The following is a 27676-nucleotide window of genomic DNA, read 5'->3' as shown; positions in this document are numbered from 1 at the left end:
GAGCAAGTACTGCTCTACAATTTTCATTATGAATCTTTCCTTTAAACTTACCCATGAGTCTCTGTCATCTCTGAAACAAGAATGTTGATCATCATTCGTCTGGTGCGGTCAGTGAGGCTTTTAGATTTGGAGTATTCCTTGATGACAACCTCTCCACCAGGTTTCTTATTGAGTATGCTCTATCAGCTGTAAGAAAACAGCAGTGTTGAAGGGTTAGTTTACTATTTTGAACGTTAGACCCCATTTGCGGTCCCTCTATGAACCTGAAACAAAGAGAGCTTTTCTGCAGGGCTACAATAGAAGTCAATGGTAGCAGTAGCAGCCACGTCAGGAAACTCACCGAGTGGTCACTGGTGTCCGTTGATGTTCTGACAAAAAAAGTATGCTTCTTATCAGGTTTTATGTATCATTTAGCATTCAGTCGCAGTACAGCCATATACTTCCACTGAAAATAGTTCCATGCTAAATGATACATAAAACCTGATAAGATTTTTTTGGTCAGGACATCAACGGACACCAGTGACCACTCTGAGTTTCGTGACTTTGAAAATGAGAGTTTAATTTTGAGTTTGGTAGTGGCTGCTACTGGTACTATTGACTTCTATTGTAGCCCTGCAGAAAAGCTGTTGCTAGCTCAATAATGGAGCGATCAGTGAAATGATGGTCTCTATGTTTCAGGTTCATGGTAGAGGAACCGCAAATAGGGTCTAATGTTCAAAATAGTGAACTAACCCTTTAAAATCAATTTGCTGGCACATGAATTGCAGAATGAATTACAAACATACATTTTTTGCTTCGTCATCAGATCTTTGACCTTTTCTTGAAGGGCTTCCATCCTCGCTCAAAATTATTGTATCATCCGACTCAAGGCCTGAGGCATTCATCTCAGAACCGGCAGAGAAAGGACTCATCAGGGGAGATGCTGAAATATACAATACACACAAATGTTATATTGAAAGTAATGCCACAAGTGACCAAGACTTGAAAACATAGATGGTTCCCACCCTATAGTTCCAACCACTATATCCTGATTTTACAGTTCATACATTTATGCAGTTTGAACTTCACACACTACACTGAACCGGCACCACCATAGCCCTGGACGTGATGCTGCAGAAGCTAGAGAGGGAGAGGAAGGTGGGCATCGCTGCCTTCATACGCACGATAAGACTGAGTCGTCCCCTGGTGGTTCAGACTGAGGTAAATACTGACTCCAGACTTAACCCCTATCAGACTGATAAAGACTGACTCTAACCCCTACCAGACTGAGGTAAAGACTGACTCCAGACTAACCCCTATCAGACTGGTAAAGACTGACTCCAGACTAACCCCTATCAGACCGGTAAAGACTGACTCCAGACCAGGGTTTCCGTTAACCGGTAATTACCGGTCTTTGTCCGGTAAAATTTGTTGAAGTCTGACAAATTGAAAACTCGTCGGACATAATGTCCGGTGAAAATAATTCCCTCTAAGCACAATTTGAATACAATTCGCTAAAGTTCACATTTTGTATTCAAATTGGCTTCGGGCCACCATTTTCAGCTGAGCACCAAACACACACACACTCACTCATACACACACAACACTGCCCGAGAGAGAAGGACCCGCCCCTCAGCTGAAAATGGTGGCCCGAAGCGGAGCGCCTTAACTTTATCGCACAATAACAAGGATAACAAACGAAACGGACAACATTTACACTAAGATGGAGACAAACTTCAGCGATATGATCTAACAGCCGGTCTTCAGGACGACATACAGACCCGTATGAGCTTACAGGGCTATCCCCTATCTATCTGAGAAAAGGCATAGGCCGGCTGTAACATCGAACGGAAATTAGCCTATACGCATTGCAAGTTAATTTAAAGCCTATTTATTTTCAAAGAGTTTTATTCTATTTTATTTTATCTGATAAAAGGCATATGAACGGAAATTAGGCTAGCCGTGTCACACCAGAAGCCTACATGCTTGCACTGTTCAATAAAATGTTATACATCTAGACATTGTGGTATTTCTTTATATACGTATCCCAGCCTGCCTATCAATTGTTTCTCAATAAACAGTTATGTTCTCCTCATTGTCATACTCCCGAGTCCGATTAAGTATGATTTGACAGGCAGCTAAACGAAATGCCTTCCCAACCAGCGAGACCTGGGGGGTATTCCATCAATGTCGCTAAAGGAAAATCTAGGCTTATTTTGACAAGTCTCGCGAGATCTATCAAGATATGCCTGGATCTTTTTAAGAGTCTCGCGAGACTTAAAGAAATAAGCCTAGATTTTCCTTTAGCGCCGTTGATGGAACACCCCCCTGGTTATAGAAATGACGTTGTTTTATTGATAAAAAAAAAAAGGGTAAAACTGGAAAGAGAAAATAGAAAACTCACATTAATCCCAAACAATTTAACAAACTTCAGTTAACGTAATGTGGAGTCCGTTCATTGATCGATGCTGTCTGTTCAGTTCCCAGTGAGGCGCCCGTTCAGCGCTGGACATAATGGCATAGCGCGCATGCGAATCATGTTATATTATTATATATTATATAGCTCGCATCTAATCGTATCGGATGAGAAATAGACATTAAATGGCATATATAGGCCGCTACACAACAGTAATCACCGCGACAAACAGCTATATTATATTTTAATATGATGACCGGAATATATCACGTTTGTCCGGTAAATCGAAATCTTCCCGGACACGGTGTCCGGCGGCAATTTTTTCTAACGGAAACCCTGCTCCAGACTAACCCCTATCAGTGGCGAGTGCTGCTAATGTTGGCGACAGAGAAGAACTCGAAATGCCTCCTTCGTCATTTAAATCCCATGTATGGGAGCACTTTGGCTTCTCTGTCAATTATAACAATGACGGACAGTGTCATTGGAAGTGTGGTCGATAAAAAAGTTACAGTGTTTAAGCGTTGTGCAACGAGAAAGTCGTACGAGCATGGCCACACAGTTGCCGCGACATCACCCTGGTGTGTTGACGGGAGGCATGAAAAAGGCACCGTGACAACTTCTGATAATGTAGCCAATTTTTTCATACCATGTTTAAAGTAAGGTTTCACTTTATTATGTAGTTAAAAGTAGCATAAAACATGTTTATTTGTCTGCTTTAAAGAGCCCAGTGATTCACTGCTGCAACCAGGTGCCTCCTCCCTCTCTCCTACTGCATACCTTAAGTTGAATGTGTGTTTCTGTTTAATATGTAGCCTAACGTTTGAGTGTAGAATATGTTATGTCAGTGTTTCCTCTATATGCATTTATTCGTGGCGGGCCGCCACCAAAGAATTTCCTCCGCCACCATTGCCACAATGTTGCAATTAACCTCGTCGTTTGTGTTCGCACTGCAATCGAGACTGAATCTCTCAACAGGCGCGCGGCGCGAGGCGACGCGCTTTCAAAACTGGCTGCGTTCGTAAATTCACTCAGGAAATCCGATCAGCACTCGTGGAATGCCTCTCGTCCAATCAAATGACTCGGTTTCTCTATGACGTCGGGCCCAGTGTGCGCTCCAGCGCTCTCAGAGCGACTTTACGAACTCAACCTTACACTCATCTAGCTAGTTAGCTTAGCAGTCGTAGCTCAATGGAGTGAGAAGCAGAGTTGTTGCCTTGTTGAAAACATATTCAGACTCCCCAGCTGTTCTACACGAGTTTATGACATGCAGCTGTATCATGCGGTGGTCGTACTAAACCCTCGTTGTGTATTGTTTGTTTTGCCGTGGAAATGAAACATTTATGTGTCTTACAACAACTCATGTGCGTGTAAAAAGCCGGTAAACGGATTTCTCTCTTCGCCCGTCGCCGGTACCTTTAATCCCGTATCCTAATCGAAAATGCAACATCAGCGACGACTGTGGGTTATTGCATTTACTGCTGTTCTCTGGTTCATGTTCTTATACCAGTGCTCAGTATAGAGTATTTTAAATGAACATTCGTAATGTAGTCTAGTCTCTGATGTTCATGGTCAACTAAATCAGGCTATTTTGTGAAACAAATAATGTTCCCGAGCAGCCTCGCATCTAACGCTAGCTTCGAACTATTGATAGCATAAACATTGGTAAATGTCACAAACGACACAGTATTGGCAGGGGGAAAGAAGGGGAGTTGAATTTTTATTGACAACGGATTTCCATGCTGGAAAAACATGCAGCTAAAATTCAGGGAACATTTGGACAATAAGAGACACAACGGAGCTGTGGTCGCGTGGTCTAATTACAGGGCAATATGCGCGGGGCAAAAATAATCTATTGCCTCTCAAATCATCACGAACAGAACGGCGGAGGTACGGGTAAGCAGGTCTCATGTTGGTGTCATCAAAGGTAAGAGTTGGTTTTCTTTAACTCAGCTGATGCATTACCTTGCTGTTGGTTGTTTACCGAATGCTCCATCTGACTGTCACACTGTGATTTTACTTGTGTAAACAGTTAATAAGTAACGTTAGCCGGTTTTGTGCGTGTACTCTCATGTAGGCCTACTTCAGTGGTGTAGTCTAGTGTTTTCTAGTGGGTATACTGTGATTTTTCCCTCCCAGCCTCATATCGTTCATAAAAATACATCTGCGCTCCCTGTCTAACGTTATATCTAACATTACATGTTATAAGGTTATAAGGCTGATCTGTGCATGATAGTGCTGCATTTTGACATATTTCATGTCGCATCTCCCCCCTTTTGATGGTATATGACGCTATAGTCAGTCCCAATGGTCCAAAAGTCAAGTGCTTCGTAACACAGACGGGGTGAATTTTATGAATGAAAGTGAAAGTTCTGTCACAAAACGCCGTTACGTATCCTCACACATGTTTAAGTGGGTATTACGTGGGTAAAGTGAAATTACGTCTTTGTTTTGAGCGCGCGAATGAGGACACCCCCCGCCACCAATGTGAAAAATCCTGGAGGAAACACTGTATGTATGTATATATATACACACACATATATAGGCTATATATACCAGTTGACATCTTGAATGTTGTTGGGTTTTACACAGTAAAAGTGGTATTTTTTACAGAATTCGAGGCTTTTTATTTTTATTTTTTGTGTTGATCCGAAAAATGATCCGATCCGTGACTCAAAAAACGTGACACGATCCGATCTGTGAGTTAGGCGATCCATTACACCCCTAGTAAAGACTGACTCCAGACTAACCCCTACCAGACTGAGGTAAAGACTCACTGACTCCAGACTAACCCCTACCAGACTGGTAAAGACTGACTCCAGACTAACCCCTACCAGACTGAGGTAAAGACTGACTCCAGAATCACCTCTATCAGACCAGCACATACCTTCATTGCTCAGTGTGAGCTTGAACACACCAAGATCTGACTCTTTCACCACCTCCTCAAACACATCCCCATCAACTTCAGTTCCAGATCCATCATACAGCTTTGCATCTGATAAACTGGTAACTAGGATTCCATTTTGGGAAAGCTGTGACAAACATTAAAACAACAGCCTACAATTAGATTTGCAATCATAATAGTAAAAGTAATCAGACTAAATCGCAAATTAAAAGCTTACCTTCAGTCAAAAGGTTGTCAAGTGTCAGGTCAATGATCTTGACATATTTTTGTTCACCATTGAACCTCACCTTGATCAGCATCTGGAAGTGGTGATACAAGATTAATTAATTAATTAATTTTGCCATTTAGCAGACGCTTTTAATCCAAAGCTATTTACAATTACGAATTACAGGGACATTCCCCCTGGAGTAAGATAGGCCACAATGGATGAAAAAGCATTACATTTGTATTTCAATCATGACACATTACAAGAGACAACTAACTTCTTCACCAATACTCATTTACTTAGCTATGGTAATTTCACAGTACAATATAATAAAGACAGACTGCAGGGAGAGGAGCGAGCTAGCTAGTTCAGTGTTGCCAGATTGGATTGATTGGCACGGGATAACTTAGACAACTCCCCACACAATGCAGTCTTTGCTTTCACTGGAATCTATGAACATTAGCTATGTTAGGCTAGAATAAAGAATACAACAGTCACCCTCCAATTAGCTAGTTTAATGTTGCTCATTTACATCTGCTGTGATGATGCTAACGCTAATCGTTGTAGGATTCCCCGCGCACATGTTAAGTAAACTAGCCATTCAAGCTAATAGCTATGTTAGCCAACTCCCCACACGTGCACGTTGTTAACGTATTTTTACTGGAATCGAGAGACATTACAAAAAAAGACAACACAATCACCCCTCTACACTCTGTTAAGAACGTTAACTTTACCTCTACTGACATCGTCATAAACAACACTACTCAAAAGAATAGACACACCAAGCAAAAGCAAAATAAAGTTCACAAGAAACACTGGAGAGGCTAACCCTAGAACACTATGGGCCGGTTTCAGAGACTAGGTTTAAGCCTAGTCCTGGACTAAATCACACTTTCAATGTAAAATCTCCATTGAAGATGTTTTTTAATCTAGGACTAGGCTTAAGCCTTGTCTGTGAAACCGGCCCTATGTCTGTATAGGAGGCGAGCTAATAGTCCGGACGTTCCCGTCAACAACAGCGGGACTACAGTGGCCCACAGGCCGCGACAGATGATGAGGTAAGGCGTAAAGTCCACTTAAGAACGTTAACTTTACCTCTACTGACATTGTCTAGTTAGACGTTAGCTAACTTGCCTTAATTATCTTCATGTGAACACTCGCACATGACGTTAGCCCTTTGGAAACCAGTATTTTAAGATATAACATCAGCTGGAGTGTATGGTGAACAACAATATAAAGTTATTCTAAAATGCTGCTTCTATTGAAATGCCAAAGTATCCGTTTAATTAATAGATGATTAGGAGACACTTACCGCAGTCGTTCGACGTCACTCGAAAATGGCATTCTGTGAAATGGCGCTGTGAAAATTCTGCTCCGCATGAAGAAACCACGTGACTGAAGAAACCACGTGGAACTGATTGACAAATGATGGGCGGGGCTTTCCAGAGTAACACCGTGTCAATTCATAGCTTTCATGTGACGTCACAGCATAGTGGAAACGGCCACCTGACGGGCAAAAGGCACTTTTTGCGGGCAAAACCCACGGGCAAAACCCACTTTTTGCGGGTTAATAACTTTGATTTCCCGTGGGTTAGGAAAATAATTCCAACGTGTCCGGATAGAGTAGAAGACAGGGAATCCAACACTATTTGAATGGAGTCGATCCTCCACTCCTATCACCGTGGACACAGCAAGGAGCGAATTCCCGGATATAAATATTCCCTCGCCTCGCTGACAGCGGGAGTTGGGAGTTTCGTCCAGCAGCCGGTGAACGCCCGGTTGATCGAGTTTCATATTAAAAGTTTATCTTCTCGGGGTGTCAGCGCGGTGGTTAAGTACTCAAAATGACCGTATACTGATGGTGAATTTAGCAATAATAGTCTTATGTTTGTACCACCTCCATAACCGGTGTTATTCACGGGAAAAGCCGGTCAAGGAGGCACCCTTTGCAGGTCAATAACTTTGATTCTCCGGGGGTTAGGAAAATAATTCCAACGTGTCCGGATAGAGTAGAAGACGGGGAATCCAACACTATTTGAATGGAGTCGATCCTCCACTCCTATCACCGTGGACACAGCAAGGAGCGAATTCCCGGGTAGAAATATTCCCTCGCCTAGCTGACAGCGGGAGTTGGGAGTTTCGTCCAGCAGCCGGTGAACGCCCGGTTGATCGAGTTTCATATTAAAAGTATATCTTCTCGGGGTGTCAGCGCGGTGGTTAAGGGCTCAAAATGACCGTATACTGATGGTGAATTTAGCAATAATAGTCTTATGTTTGTACCACCTCCATAACCGGTGTTATTCACGGGAAAAGCCGGTCAAGGAGGCACCCTTTGCAGGTCAATAACTTTGATTCTCCGGGGGTTAGGAAAATAATTCTAACGTGTCCGGATAGAGTAGAAGACAGGGAATCCAACACTATTTGAATGGTGTCAATCCTCCACTCCTATCACCGTCGTGTATCTTGATAGTTCTTCATGAGTGAGGTGGTCTAAATAGTAGGCAGCCATGTTGAGCGATGTTGCTATGATACTTTTTGCCCGTCAGTTTGGTGGTTGCTAGGGAAGAAACCACGTGACTGAAAGCTATGAATTAACTCCTTGAATTATCACCAACACTGGAGGGAATATTACTCTAGCTGTTGTTGTAATAACTCGGAAAGAGTCAATGTATGTTTACACTGCATATTTAACACTGGGGAATTTACTGTGAATCCTGTTACATCTTAATTAGCCTAATTGAAATAGTACCTCGGGAGAGGGTTACACAATCATGAAAATCAGAATGATTTTCTATAAGAATCGCCCTTCATCTACAGAAAGAGGGGGTAACCTACATACCATAGGCTACTGTACCTTTTCACTATCATCGTCATGTTCTTATTATAGTATAGTATAGTGGATAGTGTATGTTGTGTCCTGTCTGCACTATCACCCCCTCTCCCTTCTCTCTATCACCCCCCTCTCCCTTCTCTCTATCACCCCCTCTCCCTTCTCTCTATCACCCCCCTCTCCCTTCTCTCTATCACCCGCCTCTCCCTTCTCTCTATCACCAGTATATGTACAGCACAGTGTTTTATTTGTATAGTATAGTATAGTGGATAGTGTACAGCCTTTATTTATGTAAACCAGCTCTTTTCCCTTCTTGTTTTTAGTTTTTTTCCCCCTAGCACCAGGGGAGCCCCCCCTCCCAAATTTCGTTGTTTGGTACCTGTACTATATCAATGACAATAAATTGGCTTTTTAAATTATTATTATTTATTTATTTATCTAAAAAAAAGCATATTTTGTTAGCAGCTCCATTTAGCTTAATGTGTTGAGGTAAATTGAGCCATAGCTAGCTAGCACTTTGTCATACACGCACACTGTTTTGCTTTGCAGTTGGAGTGGCTCATTTTACCTGAACACTGATCATCTCAAAAATGTGTGACTGATGTTTCAAAATCTGTAGGGCTTGAACAATTATATTTTATTACATCAATTCAACACACACAACACTCCTTATTAATCATAAAAATAGAAACGCGTTACCATTTCGTGTGCATGATTTCCTATCTTGTGCGTACAGATTGATTATCTCTTGCACACACATATTTAATTTGGGGTCTTATGGGCTCTTTATTTAAATCTTCGTGTGACATTTGCACACGCGCAAACGAATATGCCGTACTATACAATGTCGACCATTGTCAGTTCTAACATGCAGTAGTCTGACATTTGAACGTTGTCGATCTTGAATGCAACCCATGCCTGCAGGATTCATCATGTAATGGCACGCACCTGCTGCGCTCAGGCAATGGCCAGCCGAGGGGAGGTGTGGACACAAGTGGCCTATCGCAGTTTGGAAGTAGATGTTGTTCGGGTTATTTGGGACTGTACTCTCAACCTAAGACATCGTGGTAAGGTTGAATGTGGCATATGGTGATGATGTATAGGGCGCCTCGAGATCTTCTGTGGTCATCACTAGACAAATCAAATGTGTGGTCAATGACAGTTATATTATAAGTGTCTCATGCAATCAATTGACAGGGATGGCATTTGTGATCAGAAGGTCCTCTTTGCTGATATTTTGTTTATATGCTTTCAAACTTTACAAACGAGACATATTTGGTATAGAACTCAGTTCATGATGTAAAACTGGACCTAGTTTAAGGACATGCACTCAAAGCAAGGCAAAGTTTCTGTCAAGTTTTTGCAATACAAACAGAAAGAAGCCGACTTTAGGTTATATCAGTGCAGAGATCCACAAACAGAGCATTTTGACTGGCTTGCATGAATTGGCACATTTCCTTGTGTAGCCTAATCCTCTGTTGTGGTGAGATATTAATGAAATGGCCCTGGTTTTTGTTTGTTGCAAATGTTTGTTTATTGTTTGCTACATTTCATTTCAAATGTTACATGCTACAACAATGACTCTACCTCTATTGAACACATTGAAATGAAAACTGTAATGTTCCACACTAGACTAGTGTGAAGGTGAATGCTACCAAACGGGAGGTGACAGTTTCAGTGTTTCCCAGTTAGAGAATGCTCTTATCAGACAGGTATATTTACATATCACATAATAAAGCCTCAAGAAGTAGTAGCAGAAGTATGTCATATGACTCCCTGTTTGGTGCAGGTGTACCTTAGAGGTGACACTGACATTTAAGCAGGTCATTTGTGCATTCAAAATGAGTTTTGTTAAGCAATTGTCTGTTTGTATTTAAAGTTGGCATAAATGAACACTTTCCAGTTAAGTGAATGAATATTGGATTTGGTATGGTTTGTAAAAACAACAAAGGGTTGTTGATCCAGTCTTAAGTAAAACAGAATTGAGTCATCCCTTTATTCTAACAATAGGGTTAATTTCCGTTTCCATGTCTTGTGTCACTTCTGCATTCCAACAGAACCATGCGCATGGTCACCCGTCTCACACACACACACACACACACACACACACACACACACACACACACACACTGTTGATCATGTTTGTAACTCATTGTGAATTCTGCATTCCAACAGAACCATGCGCATGTCCACCCGTCGGGTAGCTTTTCAGCTGGTCGTTGTGGCCTCCACAGTGTTCCTCGTCCTGCTTCTGGTTCTGCAGCATGACAGTTCTGGTTATGCGCCCTGGCTCCAGGACCTGGGCGACGACCAGACCCAGGGGATGGGTGTGGGTGTAGTCAGGGGCGCTTTCATAAACATGGGCTTCCAGATCGGCACCCCTCTACCCATCCCCTCAGGGCGCCTGGCCGTCCCCACAGAGTCCCACTGTCCACCAGGGTTCTACAGCAAAGAGGAGCTCAAGCCTCCCCTGGAGAGGCCCTCTCAGGACCCCGCGGGCCCTGGGGCCTACGGACAGGCCTTTGTGAAGGGCAGACTGACGCCTGCGGAGCAGAAGGAGAAGCAGGATGGTCTGAAGAAAAACTGCTTCAACCAGTTCGCCAGTGACCGCATTTCCCTGCATCGCAGCCTCGGCAATGACACACGCCACCCAGAGTGAGTATAGGGTGGGCATACTTTTTTTTGGGAGTCGGGCAGTCCCACCCTTTATATACAGTGGGTTCGGAAAGTATTCAGACCCCCTTAATTTTTCACACTTTGACATATTGCAGCCATTTTCTAAAATCAATTAATTTAATTTCTTTCCTCGTTCATGCACACACAGCACCCAATATTGTCAGAAAAACACAGACTTGTAGAAATGTTTGCAGATTTATTACAAAATAAACACTGTAATATCACATGGCCATAAGTATTCAGACCCTTTGCTCAGTATTTAGTAGAAGCACCTTTTTGAGCCAATACAGCCATGAGTCTTCTTGGGAATGATCCAACAAGTTTTTCACACCTGGATTTGGGGATCTTTTGCCATTCCTCCTTGCAGATCCTCTCCAGTTCTGTCAGGTTGGATGGTGAAAGTTGGTGGACAGCCATCTTCAGGTCTCTCCAGAGATGCTCAATTGGATTTAAGTCAGGACTCTGGCTCGGCCATTCAAGAACATTCACAGAGTTGTTCTGAAACCACTCCTTCGTTATTTTAGCTGTGTGCTTGGGATCATTGTCTTGTTGGAAGGTGAACCTTCGGCCCATTCTGAGGTCTAACACTCTGGAAATGTTTTTTGTCCAGGATATCCTTGGCTGTACTTGGCTGCATTCATCTTTCCTTCAATTGCAACCAGTCATAAATTGCAACACGCTTACACACGCACGCTCACGCACGCACGCTCACACATGCACGCACACACACACACACACACACACACACACACACACACACACACAGATAAACCTTTTCCATTAATGAATCATGTGTGTGCGTATATCTTCCTACCATGCAGTTTGCCTGTGACACTGAGAGGCTGGTGGACTGTGTTGCTCGGGAGCTGAACCTGTCCATCGACATGGTGACGCCCTGCCTCATCCGCACCCTGAACGTGAGTGTGGACGGGGGGCTAGAGATCTGCCCCAGCCTGGGCCCCTCCTGCCCCTTCCCTGAGGTGAGTGTGTGCACCTGAGCATGCTTAAATCACTTCATTATATGGCTCTTTTTATTTAACTGTTATTTAACCAGGAGGTCCCTTGAGATTAAAATCTATTTTTCTTTCTGGGGAGACCTGGCCAAGATAGCACAGCAGTACTAGAAGTACTAGGTTACAAAATTGTAGAATAAAACATAATAAAAACAGACAAGGGACAACAGATAAATATGATAAAATCCATTTTAGGAATAGCAGTCGCACTCTTCTGTCACACAATTCTTAATCAGAGCTTTGAACTCTCCCAGGGAGATTATTAAGCTGTCGTGTGTTGTGGAGGTTATTCCATGACCAGGGTGCAAATTAAGAGAAAGAGATTATTCAACAGTCAATGATCCTCTCTGTCTATTCTAGTGGGTTTGGTTCCCTGTGATAAGATCAGGGCTTTTCTCATTGCTCTATCTAGTACTGTTAGTTCTTTTGCACTTTGAGACACTTCCTTATGAAAGGGAAACGTTTGTCTTTCTCACTAGCTGACACACAATAAACATTTGAGATACCAGAGTGTCTCACTGACTTGTAGCCTTTATGCTCGACACGTCAATAGCTGATCAATATGAGCTATTGCTGATCAACAGTATCTATCCCTAACCCTATCTATCCATGAATCAATAATCAATCCCTCTCTCTCTCCCCCCCCTCTCTCCCTCTCTCTCTCCGCCCCCTCCCTCTCTCTCCCCTCCTCTCTCTCCCCCCCACCCCCCCCCTCTCTCTCTCTCCCCCCCACCCCCCCTCTCTCTCCCCCCCCTCTCTCCCCCCCACCCCACCCCCCCTCTCCCTCTCCCTTTCTCTCCCCCTCTCTCTCTCTCTCTCCCCCCCTCTCTCTCTCTCTCTCCCCCCTCTCCCTCCCCCCCCTCTCCCTCCCCCCCCCTCTCTCCCCCCCACCCCACCCCTCCTCTCTCACTCCCCCCCACCCCCCCTCTCCCTCTCCCTTTCTCTCCCCCTCTCTCTCTCTCTCTCCCCCCCTCTCCCTCTCTCCCCCCCCCCTCTCTCTCTCTCTCTCTCCCCCCTCTCCCTCCCCCCCCTCTCTCTCCCCCCCTCCCTCTCTCTCCCCTCCTCTCTCTCTCCCCCCCCTCTCCCTCTCTCTCCCCCCCTCCCTCTCTCTCCCCTCCTCTCTCTCCCTCTCCCCCTCTCTCTCCCTCTCCCCCCCACCCCCCCTCTCTCTCTCTCCCCCCCACCCCCCCCCCCTCTCTCTCCCCCCCCCTCTCCCTCTCCCTCTCTCCCCCCCCCCCACCCCTCCTCTCTCTCTCTCTCTCTCTCTGTCTCAGTATTTCAGTTACAGTGTGCTGCTGACCCTCCTGGCCTGCTCAGTGTTCCTCCAGATCAGCAGCATAGGGAAGCTGGCCCTCATGCTGCTCATCCAGCTCACCTTCCTGCTGCTGGTGGAGTGGCCACAGGTGGCGCTGTTCGACAACGCAGACCTCTTCGTCACCTCAAATGCCCTGTGAGTACTCTACTGCCGCCTGGGAGTGACACGACGGATAATATTATTCGGGTTTGCGTTACGCCTTGATCAGAGGGAGGGAGAGAGGGGGGGTGGGCTGGAGAGAGGAGAGAGAGAGGGGGGGTGGGGGGGGAGAGAGAGGGAGAGAGATAAAAAAAAAAAAACAGGCGTCTGGGTTAACGGTTGGTCTCTTTTATGGTGATGGACCCGTGGCCACGAGACTTTGCTATTTCCAATGCTATGGAGGTTCATTCTTTCTTTCTTATTATACGGGGAAAGATTCAAAGTAACATTACAAATGTTAAAATGTGTTGCATTTAGACTGGCCTGACTCAGTTAAAACTGGTTTACTTACAGCTAAAGTTCTTGTTCTGCAGCACAAAAAGACCGAATCACATAACAATACAAAAAGTAAAAGCGGGAACAGTCACAGAACCAAGACAGGAAGTCATAAAAAGCAGAAGTGAGAGTTGTCCCGGCCCAGACAGCTCTGTATTCAAACCCTCAGATCCTGGTCACGTTCGTTCTGTTCAGTGTGTTTGTTGTTCTGCCTGCGCATCTCCTCCCTAGCTTATTAGATGAACTGCTCACCCATGTGTTCCTTCGCAAACAAATTCAATAATACTCTTTTCTCTTTTTCATCTCTTAGTGATTTCAATGAAACTATTCAATGGTAAGAATGCATTTTATTATCATTATATCTCCATCGCTCTTGTTTGTTTGGAGAAAGTTGTTCAATGTTAATGTGATTGTTATTCTCCCCTCAGGTCCAGTTTCAATGAAACTACAGACCAGTGGTACGTTTTGACACAATGTTACAATGGGCTTGTTGAAAATCATCTGCTTTTATCTCTCTCTTTCTCTTCCTTCCTGACCTCCTGTTCTGTCTCTCCTCAGCCCGTTCAGTGTGACCAAAGTGTCCCTGAGGGTCATGACCCCTGTGATCCTCACTGTGTTTGTGCTGGCGCTGTACCTACACGCCCAGCAGGTTGAGTCCACTGCGCGTCTTGACTTCCTCTGGAAACTACAGGTACCATGAGCCTCTAGGGGGCACTCCTCTACCATGACAACAGCAGCTCCCAAATATTTCAGCTGAATTACTTTCCACTGCAGGATTCTTAGATATCCCCACCATACAACCGTTTCATAATAATATATGTTACTATACTATTACTTACTATTACTATTATATACATACTTATATGTGTATAGAAATATAAAGCGAACATTCAAAATCAAATCACTTTACCTCACAGGGAGAAGGGCAACTGCAAGAGTCATTTCCACCAGAGCTCTCACCAAACATTAGCTGTCATGACGTATCCTATCTAACATTATTACAACAATTATTGTAGATTTCAAGGTCCTTCTGCTTGTTTATAAAGCTCTCACTGGCACAGCACCAGAATATCTGAAAGACCTTTTGCTAGCATATCAGCCCAATAGAGCTCTCAGGTCTTCTGACGCTGGTGTACCACATGTACAAAAGAAGAGATTGGTGAGGCTGCATTCTCATTGTATGCACCCAAATTGCGGAATGCACTGCTAGTTTACATTAGGGATGCAACCTCAGCAAATATGTTCAAGTCAAGACTAAAAACCCATCTTTTTAATATTGCCTTTAAATAACAAAATCATTAAATTATGATTACATAATGATTGGAGCACTTTGAGCTGGAACATTTGCAGGAAAAGCGCTATACAAATAAAAGTTATTATTATTATTATTATTATTATTATTATTATTATTATTATTATTATTATCTAATAAGTCCCTCTGGTGGTCCGCTCCCAGGCCACCGAGGAGAAGGAGGAGATGGAGGAGCTGCAGGCCTACAACAGCCGCCTGCTCCACAACATCCTGCCCAAGGACGTGGCCACCCACTTCCTGGCGCGCGAGCGGCGCAACGACGAGCTGTACTAACAGTCCTGCGAGTGCGTGGCCGTCATGTTCGCCTCCATCAGCAACTTCTCCGAGTTCTACGTGGAGCTGGAGGCCAACAACGAAGGGGTGGAGTGTCTGAGGCTGCTCAACGAGATCATCGCCGACTTTGACGAGGTAAAGGAGGAGGAGGAGTGAATGAGTGGGGATACCGTAGAGGTCGTTTTAATATGATATATGCCACTTAGCTGATGCTTTTATCCAAAGCGACTTACATTGCAGTGAGTGCGTTAATTTTTCGGTATATTATGGTCCCAGCGGGAATCGAACCCACACCCTAAGCGTTGTTAGCACCATGTGCTACTCACTGAGCCACAGAAGATCACTAATTCTAAGTCCACTAATGTTGTGTCATTGCCCCCGTCCCCCTGTCCCCCCCTCAGCTCCTGCCCACCCTAGGTGTTGGTTCTGGTGCCGGCCCTGACCTGCAGACTGTTTGTTCCACAACAAGCTCAGCGTGTTAGTGTTGTGTTGTGTTGTTATGTTCCTCTCAGATCATCAGCGAGGACAAGTTCCGGCAGCTGGAGAAGATCAAGACCATCGGCAGCACCTACATGGCGGCCTCGGGCCTGAACGACTCCACCTACGACCGCGAGGGACGCTCCCACATCACCGCGCTGGCCGACTACGCCATGAGGCTGAGGGAGCAGATGAAGTACATCAACGAGCATTCCTTTAACAACTTCCAGATGAAGATAGGTGAGGAGGATGGAGGGGGGGGGAATAAGAGGCCAGCCCGAGGTAAGGGTGAGGTTCTAGTTTAGACGAGTTCCCGTTAATGAGGAGGACAGGAATAGATGAGACAGACAGACATGGTGATTGGATTGATAGAGAAATGGGTATTGTGGGTGTTACCATGGGCAGCGGTAGCCTAGTGGTAAGAGAGGCCGGCAAGCAATCGGAAGGTCTCTGGTTCGATCCCTGCCTCAGGGAGCTGCATGTGCCTTTGAGCAAGGCACTTAACCCCTTATTGCTCCAGGGGCACTGACTTTGGCTGACCCTGTGCTTAGAGAAAAAAATACAAAATTCCAACAATTTACTTTGAATGACTTGGTGTTAAGTAACGCGTCCTGCTCTTGATTCTCAGGTCTGAATATTGGGCCAGTGGTTGCCGGGGTGATCGGAGCACGGAAGCCACAGTACGATATCTGGGGGAACACGGTGAACGTGGCTAGTCGGATGGACAGCACGGGGGTCCCCGACCACATTCAGGTATGGAAGTTGTCTATAATGCTCACTGTCACTTAGTTATACTCAAGTCCTTAATAGCAATACTGTATGAAGCCCTGGTTTTATTTACTTTCTCTTTTAAGTGCATAGTTCCGGACGCCATTGCTGCACTTTGTCTGAGCTTGGATTTGAACCAACATCCTTTAATTTCTGTTAATAATTGGCCAATGTTGTGGCTTTCTGCTCAGGTGACCACAGACCTACACCAGGTGCTCGCAGATAAAGGATACGTGCTGGAGTGCCGTGGGGTTGTCAAGGTCAAGGGCAAAGGGGAAATGACGACCTACTTCCTGAATGAAGGACCGCCCAATAGTTAGCAGCCTTCGCAGCGCTAGCCAGGACGATTTCCACTGCAAGGACACAGCACCACTTGAAAGAGGACTCGCACCAAGCGAGCTAACGGCTAACAACTAGCGTTGCCATCACTTGAGCTAAGAGGATAAGACTTTGAGACTCCGGGACTTGAGAAGGAAAGTGTTCTTGTTGAGAAAGAGAGTGTTCTTGTGTGGCAGCCATGTTTTGGCCCTCATACACTGAAGGACAAGTATTTTTCTCATGTCTAGCCTCTCTCTCAGGCTACTTGAAAGATGCAAAGTCTGTTTATTTAAAACAACGCCTTTAGCCTGTGTCAAAAGAAGAAAAAACGCTGTACATATGGCTACTTTTTATTTGACTTTATTTTGTGTGATTTTTTTTTCCAGTTATTTTTATCTCATGAGAATTATGAAACAGGTACCGGTACTCATGTTTTATTTCTGGATTACTTATTTATTTTAATCTTGATGTTTTGTGCAAAAAGTCCTTTATGAAAAAGTGTGAATACGTGCACAAATATCCAGTTTATTACACGTTTATAATTGTGTATGTACATGCATATTTGTGTGTGTATGACTCTGTGTATAAATTGAGAAGGAAAATATTGACCAAAGACCAAAGTATTTACTAGAAACAAGGCAAGACATGTCTGTTATGTTCTCGCAAAAGTCTGCAATGATCACCCACTTATTTGCACCCTCAGTCTTTTCACTCCAGTGCTCGCAGCAAAGGCTATTGTCTAGTTCGGACAACCTATGTGAAACTAATTTCATGTTCTTAATTGATTAGCCAATAGAGATCCAGTACAGTATATCATCAACCACATCTTTAGGAGAACTCTTGCCTTTTCCTCTAAACCACGCTACTGCAGAGCAGAGAGAGGCTTGGAAGCTGTTGTTTTCAGCTCAGCCCAACTCTTGGTGTAGAGAGTCCAGCAGAATAAGAGAAAATAAAAAAGAAAAAGAAGAAGAATAGCTGTCGTACCCCAGGATTATGGTTCCCCCTTTTCCTCAACCCACGTCAGATTGGTTACCCCTTCATGGCTCAAAAGAGCTCAGAGTTGGAGCACCCAAGAGACAGTTGTTTTCTTTTCTGGTCACAAAGGTATATTATTGTCAACTGCCCCCTCCCTGTCAAATAAGTATTTTTGGTGCAAATTGAAATGAAAGGATTCAGAACAAACAGGATGTTCCAGAACCATCCAGGGAAACACTTGGCATTGGGATGCAGCGGTACCAGACAGCCTCATAGGTTTGAATTGCTAGTGAGAGTCTTTTCTAAGGAAAGAAGGAAAAAAGTATATATATATAGAGATTATGACTGAATACTGTGCTTTGTAATCTTGAAGGGGCATAACTATTTTCACTGTGAGGTTTATATGATACGACAAACTGCTTTCTTGCCAAACTTATCTGCTCTAAAGCATGTCTGATTGTGGTATCCTCTTTTCATTTTTGTTTGTTTGTTTTAACGTTGGGTATTTTGTATCACCTCTGTATTCATCATTTGTATTAATATTATTGTTGTTATTATTATTATTATTATGATTCTGATTAATTATTATGCTTATTATGGTGATTCCATTCCAACGAAAAGGATCAAAGACCAGAATGCTTTCTTGTAAAATGCCAGATGTAAGCTCAAGCTCATTGGTACCAACTGATCAACTGCAGCAGCCAAACCTAATCTTTGCTGCTTCACCACCGGTGTACAGTATTTCAAACACTGGCCATACACAGTAGATATAATCACAGCACACACACACACACACACACACACACACACACACCCATCAGCTGTCGCTGTGGTATCAAAATACAACTGGTGCATATTCTCCAATTATGAAGGACTGAACAGTTAACACATGTGTTATGTAAGGACTATACTCTGTCGCTTTTATCGAGCAAACACGACTGCAGTACTTCTACTCTCAGCCAGCTTGTAAACGGATCCCCTCACTACCAGGCTTCAGGCCTTTCCTGAATAAGACACGATGATGATGATGATGATGATGATAACGATGATAACGATGATGAAGATGGCACAATGAGCAGTATGGCAACTGGTCTCTCTATCACTAGTCTGCTACTTTGAGAGGAGGGCAGGAGAGAATCAATGAATGTGTTTATTTTGTAATTCAACCAGTCTTTGAGGGGAACTGAAACAAGTCCTCTTTTTGATGGCCTTAATAGAACAAACCACTGGAGAACACAGCTGACACAGGAACCGTGCCTGATTGCCACGTCTGGGCTGCTGCATGAAAGTGGACTACACAGAGAGAGAGAGAGAGAGAGAGAGAGAGAGAGAGAGAGAGGGAGAAAGAGAGAGAGAGAGAGAGAGAGAGAAAGAGAGAGAGAAAGAGAGAGAGAGAGAGAGAGAGGGAGAGAGAGAGAGAGAGAGAGAGAGAGAAAGAGAGAGAGAGAGAGAGGGAGAGAGAGAAAGAGAGAGAGAGAGAAAGAGAGAGAGAGAGAAAGAGAGAGAGAGAGAGAGAGAGAGAGAGAGAGAGAAAGAGAGGGAGGGAGGGAAAGGAGAGTAGAGAGTTGGTTCATGAAAGCTCATGGAAATCCTTTAGTGAACTCAGCATTGACTAAACATTGACTTCCATGTTTTAGTTTGCTGTGCAGCACATTTCTTTGGCTGTCTCCCGTCGTAACATCCTCAGAAAACACCCCTTATTGCTCCTTTCTGCAACACTTTTAACGGCAATTAACAGTTGATCACGTTTGTACCAACGCCAGCTCATGCAGCCTTGCGCTATTGGTCCCTCGTGTGCAATGATGTTTGACCTTGAGCGTGTGGGACCGCCAAGGAACAGTTAAGGTCGGGGTCAGTACATGTCAAGAGGTCGTGACCGATGGAGTGATTCACATACAGTACTAATAGCATTTATAGAATGGACGTGATTTTTATGACAATGTGCATTCTATCTAGTCTATTTCTATTTCTATGGGCTGTCCTGTCCTTGGGTTGAAGGTTGACTCTTGGGATGTTTTTATAGGAGGGGAGGAGGGTCAAACCAGTACTACTGAAACAGTGTTTTGCTCAGGCCTGATGAATCCTACCCTCTTCTTTTTGTTTTATTTGATTGATTTTTTTCTCCCTGAGGTGAAGGACAGGAAGAGTTGAGGACTATGACGAAGAGAAAAATAACATTTCCCCTTGATGAAAAAATAAAAAAAAATCAATGGCTGTTTTGATCAGTTTTGTGTGGTGATATTAATGGCTGTTTGTGAACACCAGTTATAAAAGGTAGGATTATTACTATTGGCTGATTATCGAAGCAAGCAGTCCCTTTTACCCAATAACCTTTTCATACATGAGTGGTTTTGTATACTTGTCCTACCCATCTCTACCCTGAGGTAGATATAGTGCTCAAGATAAAGATGCCTGGTAGCTAACAGCCAGATCCTCTGAATTTTTTAAAACCTCCATTGAGATTGTGTGTGCTGACAGACAGCCTCAATGACCCTGTAATTGGAAACAGAGTCGCTGCCCGGGTCAAGTGGCTCTCTCAGAGATCATTACATTTCACAGGACTTCCTTGAGCTCAGCTCGGCACTATGGAAATGGCAGTTACAAATAAAAGCACTTACAGTGAATAATAAGAGGGAGTACAGGGACAAGACGTGTGATGAGGGAATTGTTGGTGTAGGAAGGGGGGGGGGGGGTGATGGGATTCTTAAGATGTGGTCTTGACACAAACGTGGAATGGAAGAAAGGAAAGACAGGAACTAATTGTACCTGATAAATCATTCAGTAATTCACTTCAGACAGTTCTGTCTGAATATTTGTTTAAACCCAATTCCTAACTTTTAAAACTAAATAGGAAAAACGGCATCATGACCAAAAATGTCCAGTTAATGTTTTATTGACATAAACACTTCTTTATAAGATACAGATTGGATAGCATTTATGGTATAGGCACAATATTTATTTAATACAACTCTGGAGCTCTGTCTCCAAGGTTGTCGCTGTCAGTAGCTATCGCTATAGCAACTACAAAACTAAAATATAGCCCATACATAGCATACACACACACACTTGGCAGCAAAAGACCACTCAGTAACACTGCACCAGATAACAAGAGATAACCATAGGAACGATCCCCTAACAATCTTACAGAGTGACAACTGCTAATTATTTAAACACTATCCCCTGACAAGTAGGTATTATTATTTCATACCAGTAGGGGGAGCCCAAAGCTTGTTTGTATAACACATTCAAAGGCAGTTCGGCTTTATGAAAAAAGCAGCCACAACCTCATTCAGACAACTGACATGCTATATGGCTCAGTTTGTTCATAATGAAGGGTGGAGGTCATATGCATATGCATCCCAAAAACAGCTCCTCAGTTTATTCACAACACTACTGTATCATAGTAGAAGAACTAACCTTTAAAACAAAGAAGAAACGAAAACCCTCTCCATAAAGTGTGTTTTATCATCATTTTAATCTTGGAGTGTGGGTGTGTGTATGTGTGTGTGTGTGTGTGTGTGTGTGTGTGTGTGTGTGTGTGTGTGTGTGTGCACCAACATGAGTGTTTGCATGCATGTGGGGGGAGTGTGTGAGTGAAAGAAACACTGCTGGAGAGAGGATTTTGAATAAGCTGAACTCTCGGTCCGTCATCGACATCTCTTTCACAAACCTGAGGAAAAGAAACATGTAAGCAGAGTGAGAGCAGAACACTGGCATCTAAATTTCTATGACAACAGTTGACCAATCAAAAGACAAAGATAGACATGGTGCTCACTTGGTCATCTCGCTGTTTTTGCGGGGGAATCTTGTGACTTGGGACCAGGATTCCTGCATCCTTTCCTGGCCTCCGCTGGATATCCTCCACCCATACCGCTGGTTGTCCGTCACGGGCGCTGAGTACAGCTGGTTTGGGGCTACGGAAGAAAAGATCTGATTCAGATCTTGGTACTGATATTTCAAAGTGAGCTTGACTGACTCCCCACCACTATACAGTTACAGTATATTCAAACTGACGTCTTGACTTTCTTTCTTAATGGCACAGTTCAGGTCTGAGAGACCAGCATGTCTGTCCAACTCATTCTATTTCCATGCAGTTAAAAAAACAGAGCTAAGTCCTCTACTGTAACTTACATCTGGGTGTCTGAACCCGTTTGAGCATCTCTCTGTACCGCTCCTGGCTTCCCTTGTGTATGTCTGGGCTGTAGGGGATCGGCTGGTTGTAGATGCTGCATGTGTCTGTGCATTTGGGGGGTCCCCTCTGGACTTGAATGGGGGGCAGTGGTCCTGACTGTTTAGTCCAGTTTCTTGAATCAAACTCATCATCTGTAGAGGGAGGTGTAGTAGGCCTACTGTAGACTGAATACTTACAATCATCCATAGCTAGAAATCACTGCACTGATACAACTACAATCGTTTAAAAGTGAGTTACAGTTTTTTACGATTGCTAACTCACCATGTTCAATACTGAAACCACAGTTTCACAACTCTTCATACAGTCTGCATTCGTAACACTCATGTTGGCCAATGACTTCATTCATGTCTCAAAAGAAGCTCGTTCAACCACACACTGTCAACAATGTTCACTCAGAAGCATACACTGTCATTCATAACATTCTGACTTACAAAACACTAATTGATTGATTGAAAACTTTATTAGAAGATTTGCAGAAGTAGGTACATGAAAGTACATATTACATACAAGGTCAACTAACAGGATAAAAACCCAAGAAAGCCACTGGCTTATTTCAATTGGGGTCCTTGATTCTCAATTCATCGTTACATGTAAGACAGACAAAAAAAAACTAGTACTATCTACAAGATAATACAGACAAATAACTAGTACTATCTACAAGATAAACATACATCCATCATGGGAAGAACAATACAACAAAACATAAGGTATGTACAGCGGGTAGGACAGGTGGGGACATACACCACAGGTGGGGGCGGGGGACAAAACACAAAGTATGTACAGTGGGTAGTTCAGGTCTTTTAATCTGATTTTTGATTTAGAGGGTCCAGTTACGGATTGCAGCCTCCTGTAAATGTTTTTTGAGAGTGGTTTTGAAGGTGGGCAGTGTTTTGCACTCCTTTAAGATTATAGGAAGGGCGTTCCACATTTTTACTGCATAGTTTGCAAACGAGTTTAACCCCTTGTTTGTGGTGCAACGCGGTTGAACGTGGTTCGTGGAGCTTCCTCTGGTATTGTATGTGTGGACGTTGTTCACTTTTTGGAAGTATGTTGACAGGTACTTGGGTGTCTTTGTGGTGTAGCGTATCTTGAAGACCAGGCCCAGTGCAAGCTGCTGCACTCTGTCAACTACTCGTAGCCAATCAAGGCTCAAAAAATGAGCAGCGGTTAGATGTGTCCTAGGGTTGAGGCCTAGCAGAAGCCTAACCAGTTTATTTTGGGCTGTCTGGAGTCTTGTTTTATGGGCCTTTGTGGTTCTATAGTACCATGATGTTACGGCATAGTCGAAGTGACATTGAATGAGAGCTCCTGATAGGGTCCTCAGTGTGTTTTTACTTACAAGTGAGGATATCCTGTACAAGAATCTAGTTCTATGGTTCACTTTTTTGATTACTTTTGCTGCCATTTTATCTCCGGAAAGATTTGCCTCTAAGATGGAGCCCAGGTATGTAATATCCTCTTTTCTTGTGATATTAATGTTACCCACTTTTATTTTGAAATTTACAGCCTTTCTGAGTTTAGATGGGCAACAGGGAGTTTAGATGGGTAACAGGGAGTTTAGATGGGCAACAGGGAGCATTACATAGTTTGAATGATTTTCACAAGAATGAATATTTCATTATAAAAATGGTTTGATTTATAGTAATCATAGACAGAATAGTTGACTGTACAACTGTAAAGTATTAGGCAACAAGAATGAATCAGAAATGCCGCAATTTGCTTCTATCTTTTATTCTATCTTTTGCTTCTATCCTTTACGTATTCTGTTTTATCCTTTTTTTCAGTATCTTTGCAGAAAGTAATGTACGGTACATTTCCTTCAAAGTACACTACATTTACTTGTGTAAAATGAAAAGTGAAAAATAAAGTGGAAGTTCAAATAAAAAGTAAAAACAGAAATTCCAGGCCGACAATACAATAGCAATCACACCAAAAATGTCTCACTCCTGAGGGTTTTGGTCCACCCTCTGTTCTGCATCTGGTCACATCTAATGTCTTCCCTGGCAATGCATCTAGTCTATTTCATTTCATTGTATATATTTTCTAGACATTTCAATATGATTACTGCAAATAGTGAAAATACCACCACTCATCCGTTATCAGACTTTGCTGAGGTTCTGGAACTGAAGAGTATCAATAGAGTGCAAAATAACAGCATCTGCACACTCAAACACTGTGCAAAAAAACTGTTTATTGCGAGCTTTCTGTCATATATGATAGGAATATGATTACTGCAAAATTGCACCAAATAATTCAGTTTTGAACGTGTTCTAAAGAGTTTTGAACACAGTATGTTAGCAATGAAAAAATGTGTTGCAAATACATAGTATTTTGCAAGTGGGGGAGTTTGAATGAGAGAAGTGTTATGGCATTTGGAGAACGTAGTCATTGAATGCATTCTGTATGAAAGCAATGCACAAATCACAGAGAAAGAGTCACAGTGTTGTTCACATGGGTTTCTGCTCTGCTGACTGTATGAAGAGTTGTGAAACTGTGGTTTCAGTATTGAACATGGTGAGTTAGCAATCGTAAAAAAACTGTAACACAGACGTTATAGGTACAGAAGTAATGGACAGGGCAAACTTCCAAACAACGGGCTAGCTGGCTAACGCGTTAGCTTACTTACTGATACGCAAATAAAAGCGCTCCTCACTTGTCTGGCTAGTGGCTCCTACTCACCGCAGGAAGCCGATTCTCTTCTTGGATTCAGTAACATTTTATCTCCAATGGGATTTTGATAGCCCAAATGTGTAATCCCGAAGAAAGCCATCAAGCACCGTTGCCAGCAACAGTCTGGAGCTGTCCGGGATAGCGAGACAACGTGGGCAAACCGCAGGCTACCTTTACCGAAATAAATCACAACTTCTGTTTTATACGAAACCATGGTAACAAGGACCGCCCATGAGTTGAGCGTCTGGACAGCCGTGGTGGGGCCTGGGTCATCCTTGTCATTTGTTTTAGCAGGAATAAACGTTTATTATGGGTGCTGGCTGCAATCATGTAGAAACTATAATGGTAACAAGTTCATCAACGTTTTAGTTTCCAATTTGGGACCATGAGAAATGTCCAACATAAATCCATTTAGGCTTACCACTGGATGTCTACGCAATTACATCGAGATGAATTCAGATTGTAAATGTTTCACAAAGCTTTGGCTGATTATGTGAGTTATACTGCCACGGGTGTCTCAACCTGAAGGGAGAGTGGGAAAGGCAATGTTAAAGTAACATTGCACTTCCCAATATTCCCTAGTGGTGATGGATCTGCTGCACTTTACCTAATAATGAATACAATTGCAAATTTGAAATAGGCCTAAGAAATGATTTGCCTACAAATGCAATAATTGTGATATATTGATTGTTTCACTATATCTTATATGGTTTCACTGAACTACTAGAACAACGTGAACTTGAATGAGTGGGTGTATTATAAACATAGTACTTCAGTCATGGTGTTTAGGAAATAATCAAAAGTTTATTTATCTGTCAATATATTTGGCAGAGAATGCAATAATAAGGCTTTAAGGAGAATCCAAGTGTGGTCATAAAAAGTACACACTAAGGAGGAAGGGGGGAAGGGGATGGTGGAGAGGGTTTGACAATAGTTAATAAGAAGGATAACGATCATCCTTAGCAGCCAGGACTCCTTTTTCTTCCCTCTGTCTTTTCTGTCATTCACTTTCTTGTCAGGCCTGTCCTGGTCTTTGTCTTGATGCATTTAAAGGATCCTCTCAGATTCAGATTCAGATTACGTTTATTGCCATTATGCTTGACACATATAGGAATTTGTTTTGACATTTACAGAAGGTGCATTTATGCTTTTTTCACATATAGGCTACATGAACAAAACAAGTACAAATACAAATGCAAAAACAGGACAACACAGGACAGACAGTTCATGGATAGTGCTGTATATAAAGTGCAGTGCAGAGTTATTCAAGGTCCAGTGCATGTTCAGTCCTGGGCAGGCTTGGAGGCGGGGGGGGAGGGGGAAGCCAGAGTCATTTAGCAGCCTGGCGGCTGAGGGGAAGAAACTGAGCCTGTGGCGGGCCTTTAATGGCAATTTAATTTGACTGAAACAACAACAGATATGATATAGAAATACAAAACCACACAATGACAACAACTTCAGGCTTCATAACATGACGATCAACTCTTTTTGACCTGTTTTCAATTAAATTATGTCAATAAGTCCAATTATTAATTGAAGTGCCTGTACTGTAGGCTTACCTTTTTCTGAGCTTTCTCCAGCTCTATGGCCATCATGCCGAGCTGATCTCTCATACGCTCTCTCTCCTTTTCACGTGTTATATTGACACTCACTAGTGCTGATCTGAGGTGACTCTTACTTGTGTAAACATGGGTTTTAACTCTGTCCAGTGTTAATGTAATTACTCACTAGTGCTGATCTGAGGTGACTCTTACTAGTGTAAAAATGGGTTTTAACTCTGTCCAGTGTTAATGTAATTACTCACTAGTGCTGATCTGAGGTGACTCTTACTAGTGTAAAAATGGGTTTTAACTCTGTCCAGTGTTAATGTAATTACTCACTAGTGCTGATCTGAGGTGACTCTTACTAGTGTAAAAATGGGTTTTAACTCTGTCCAGTGTTAATGTAATTACTCACTAGTGCTGATCTGAGGTGACTTACTAGTGTAAAAATGGGTTTTAACTCTGTCCAGTGTTAATGTAATTACTCACTAGTGCTGATCTGAGGTGACTCTTACTAGTGTAAAAATGGGTTTTAACTCTGTCCAGTGTTAATGTAATTACTCACTAGTGCTGATCTGAGGTGACTCTTACTAGTGTAAAAATGTGTTTTAACTCTGTCCAGTGTTAATGTAATTACTCACTAGTGCTGATCTGGGGTGACTCTTATTAGTGTAAAAATTGGTTTTTAACTCTGTCCAGTGTTAATGTAATTACTCACTAGTGCTGATCTGGGGTGACTCTTATTAGTGTAAACATGTGTTTTAACTCTGTCCAGTGTTGTAAATTACAATGTAATTACTATATCCCTTGTAAATGGAAATCAAAGCACTTGGAATTCACAATACATTCAAGAAAAATGTTTAAAACATTAAAATATGTTCTTAAAATGTTTATTTAAGAACAAACAATTCAAACATAACATTTGACCTATAGGCCTATACAAATCGCACCGACCAATTTAAAAGTAAATAAAATAATCATTTTGGTTTCTATGGACAGACAAAAAATAAATAAAAAGAAAGAATTTGTCCATAGCTTTTAGCCAGGGCTGAAACTCAGGATGTCCACCTTTTACTTAAACTGTTATCAACTGACAGTAGGGGACAATGTAGTCAAAAGAATCCCTTGCTCCATATGACATGAGCAGATCAAAAGGTTTGTGGTACATGATGTCACTCACATTAAATACCTTGCATGGTGGACTTTGCTTCAAAACAACGTTAAATGCATGCATATGATCATCAAAACATATGGTTTCAAGAGCTGACCCAACCAAAAAAACAGTCTCCTCTTTCACAACAATATCCTTAATTTTGTAAAATACTGGTATTTCACTGACA

At 42.8% G+C, this 27676-nt stretch overlaps 1 protein-coding gene and 2 pseudogenes across 3 annotated transcripts in view; 2 read left to right on the top strand and 1 right to left on the bottom strand.

The window, feature by feature from the left end:
* LOC308160365 (acidic mammalian chitinase-like) overlaps window positions 1-27676 on the top strand; it is a 685529-nt pseudogene that overhangs the window by 237067 nt on the left and 420786 nt on the right. The window lies entirely within an intron of this gene.
* LOC308159618 (adenylate cyclase type 5-like) lies at window positions 11824-17091 on the top strand (annotated as a pseudogene). Its single transcript has 8 exons — window positions 11824-11988; window positions 13350-13471; window positions 14239-14268; window positions 14369-14501; window positions 15267-15530; window positions 15908-16112; window positions 16501-16625; window positions 16832-17091. The product of its transcript is annotated as an adenylate cyclase type 5-like (transcript).
* On the bottom strand, window positions 18927-24895 carry LOC308159617 (sperm microtubule inner protein 11-like; the record flags this gene model as incomplete). The annotated part of the gene is made up of 5 exons (XM_080533438.1): window positions 18927-19043; window positions 21492-21603; window positions 21709-21847; window positions 22065-22256; window positions 24805-24895. 5 exons carry the CDS (start codon window positions 24893-24895, stop codon window positions 18927-18929), a joined length of 651 nt encoding a protein of 216 aa, XP_080389564.1.

The sequence above is a fragment of the Nansenia antarctica genome (assembly GCF_963989245.1).
Source record: "Nansenia antarctica genome assembly, chromosome: 6".
Lineage (NCBI taxonomy): Eukaryota > Metazoa > Chordata > Actinopteri > Argentiniformes > Microstomatidae > Nansenia > Nansenia antarctica.
This window is presented reverse-complemented; position numbering and strand designations above follow the sequence as displayed.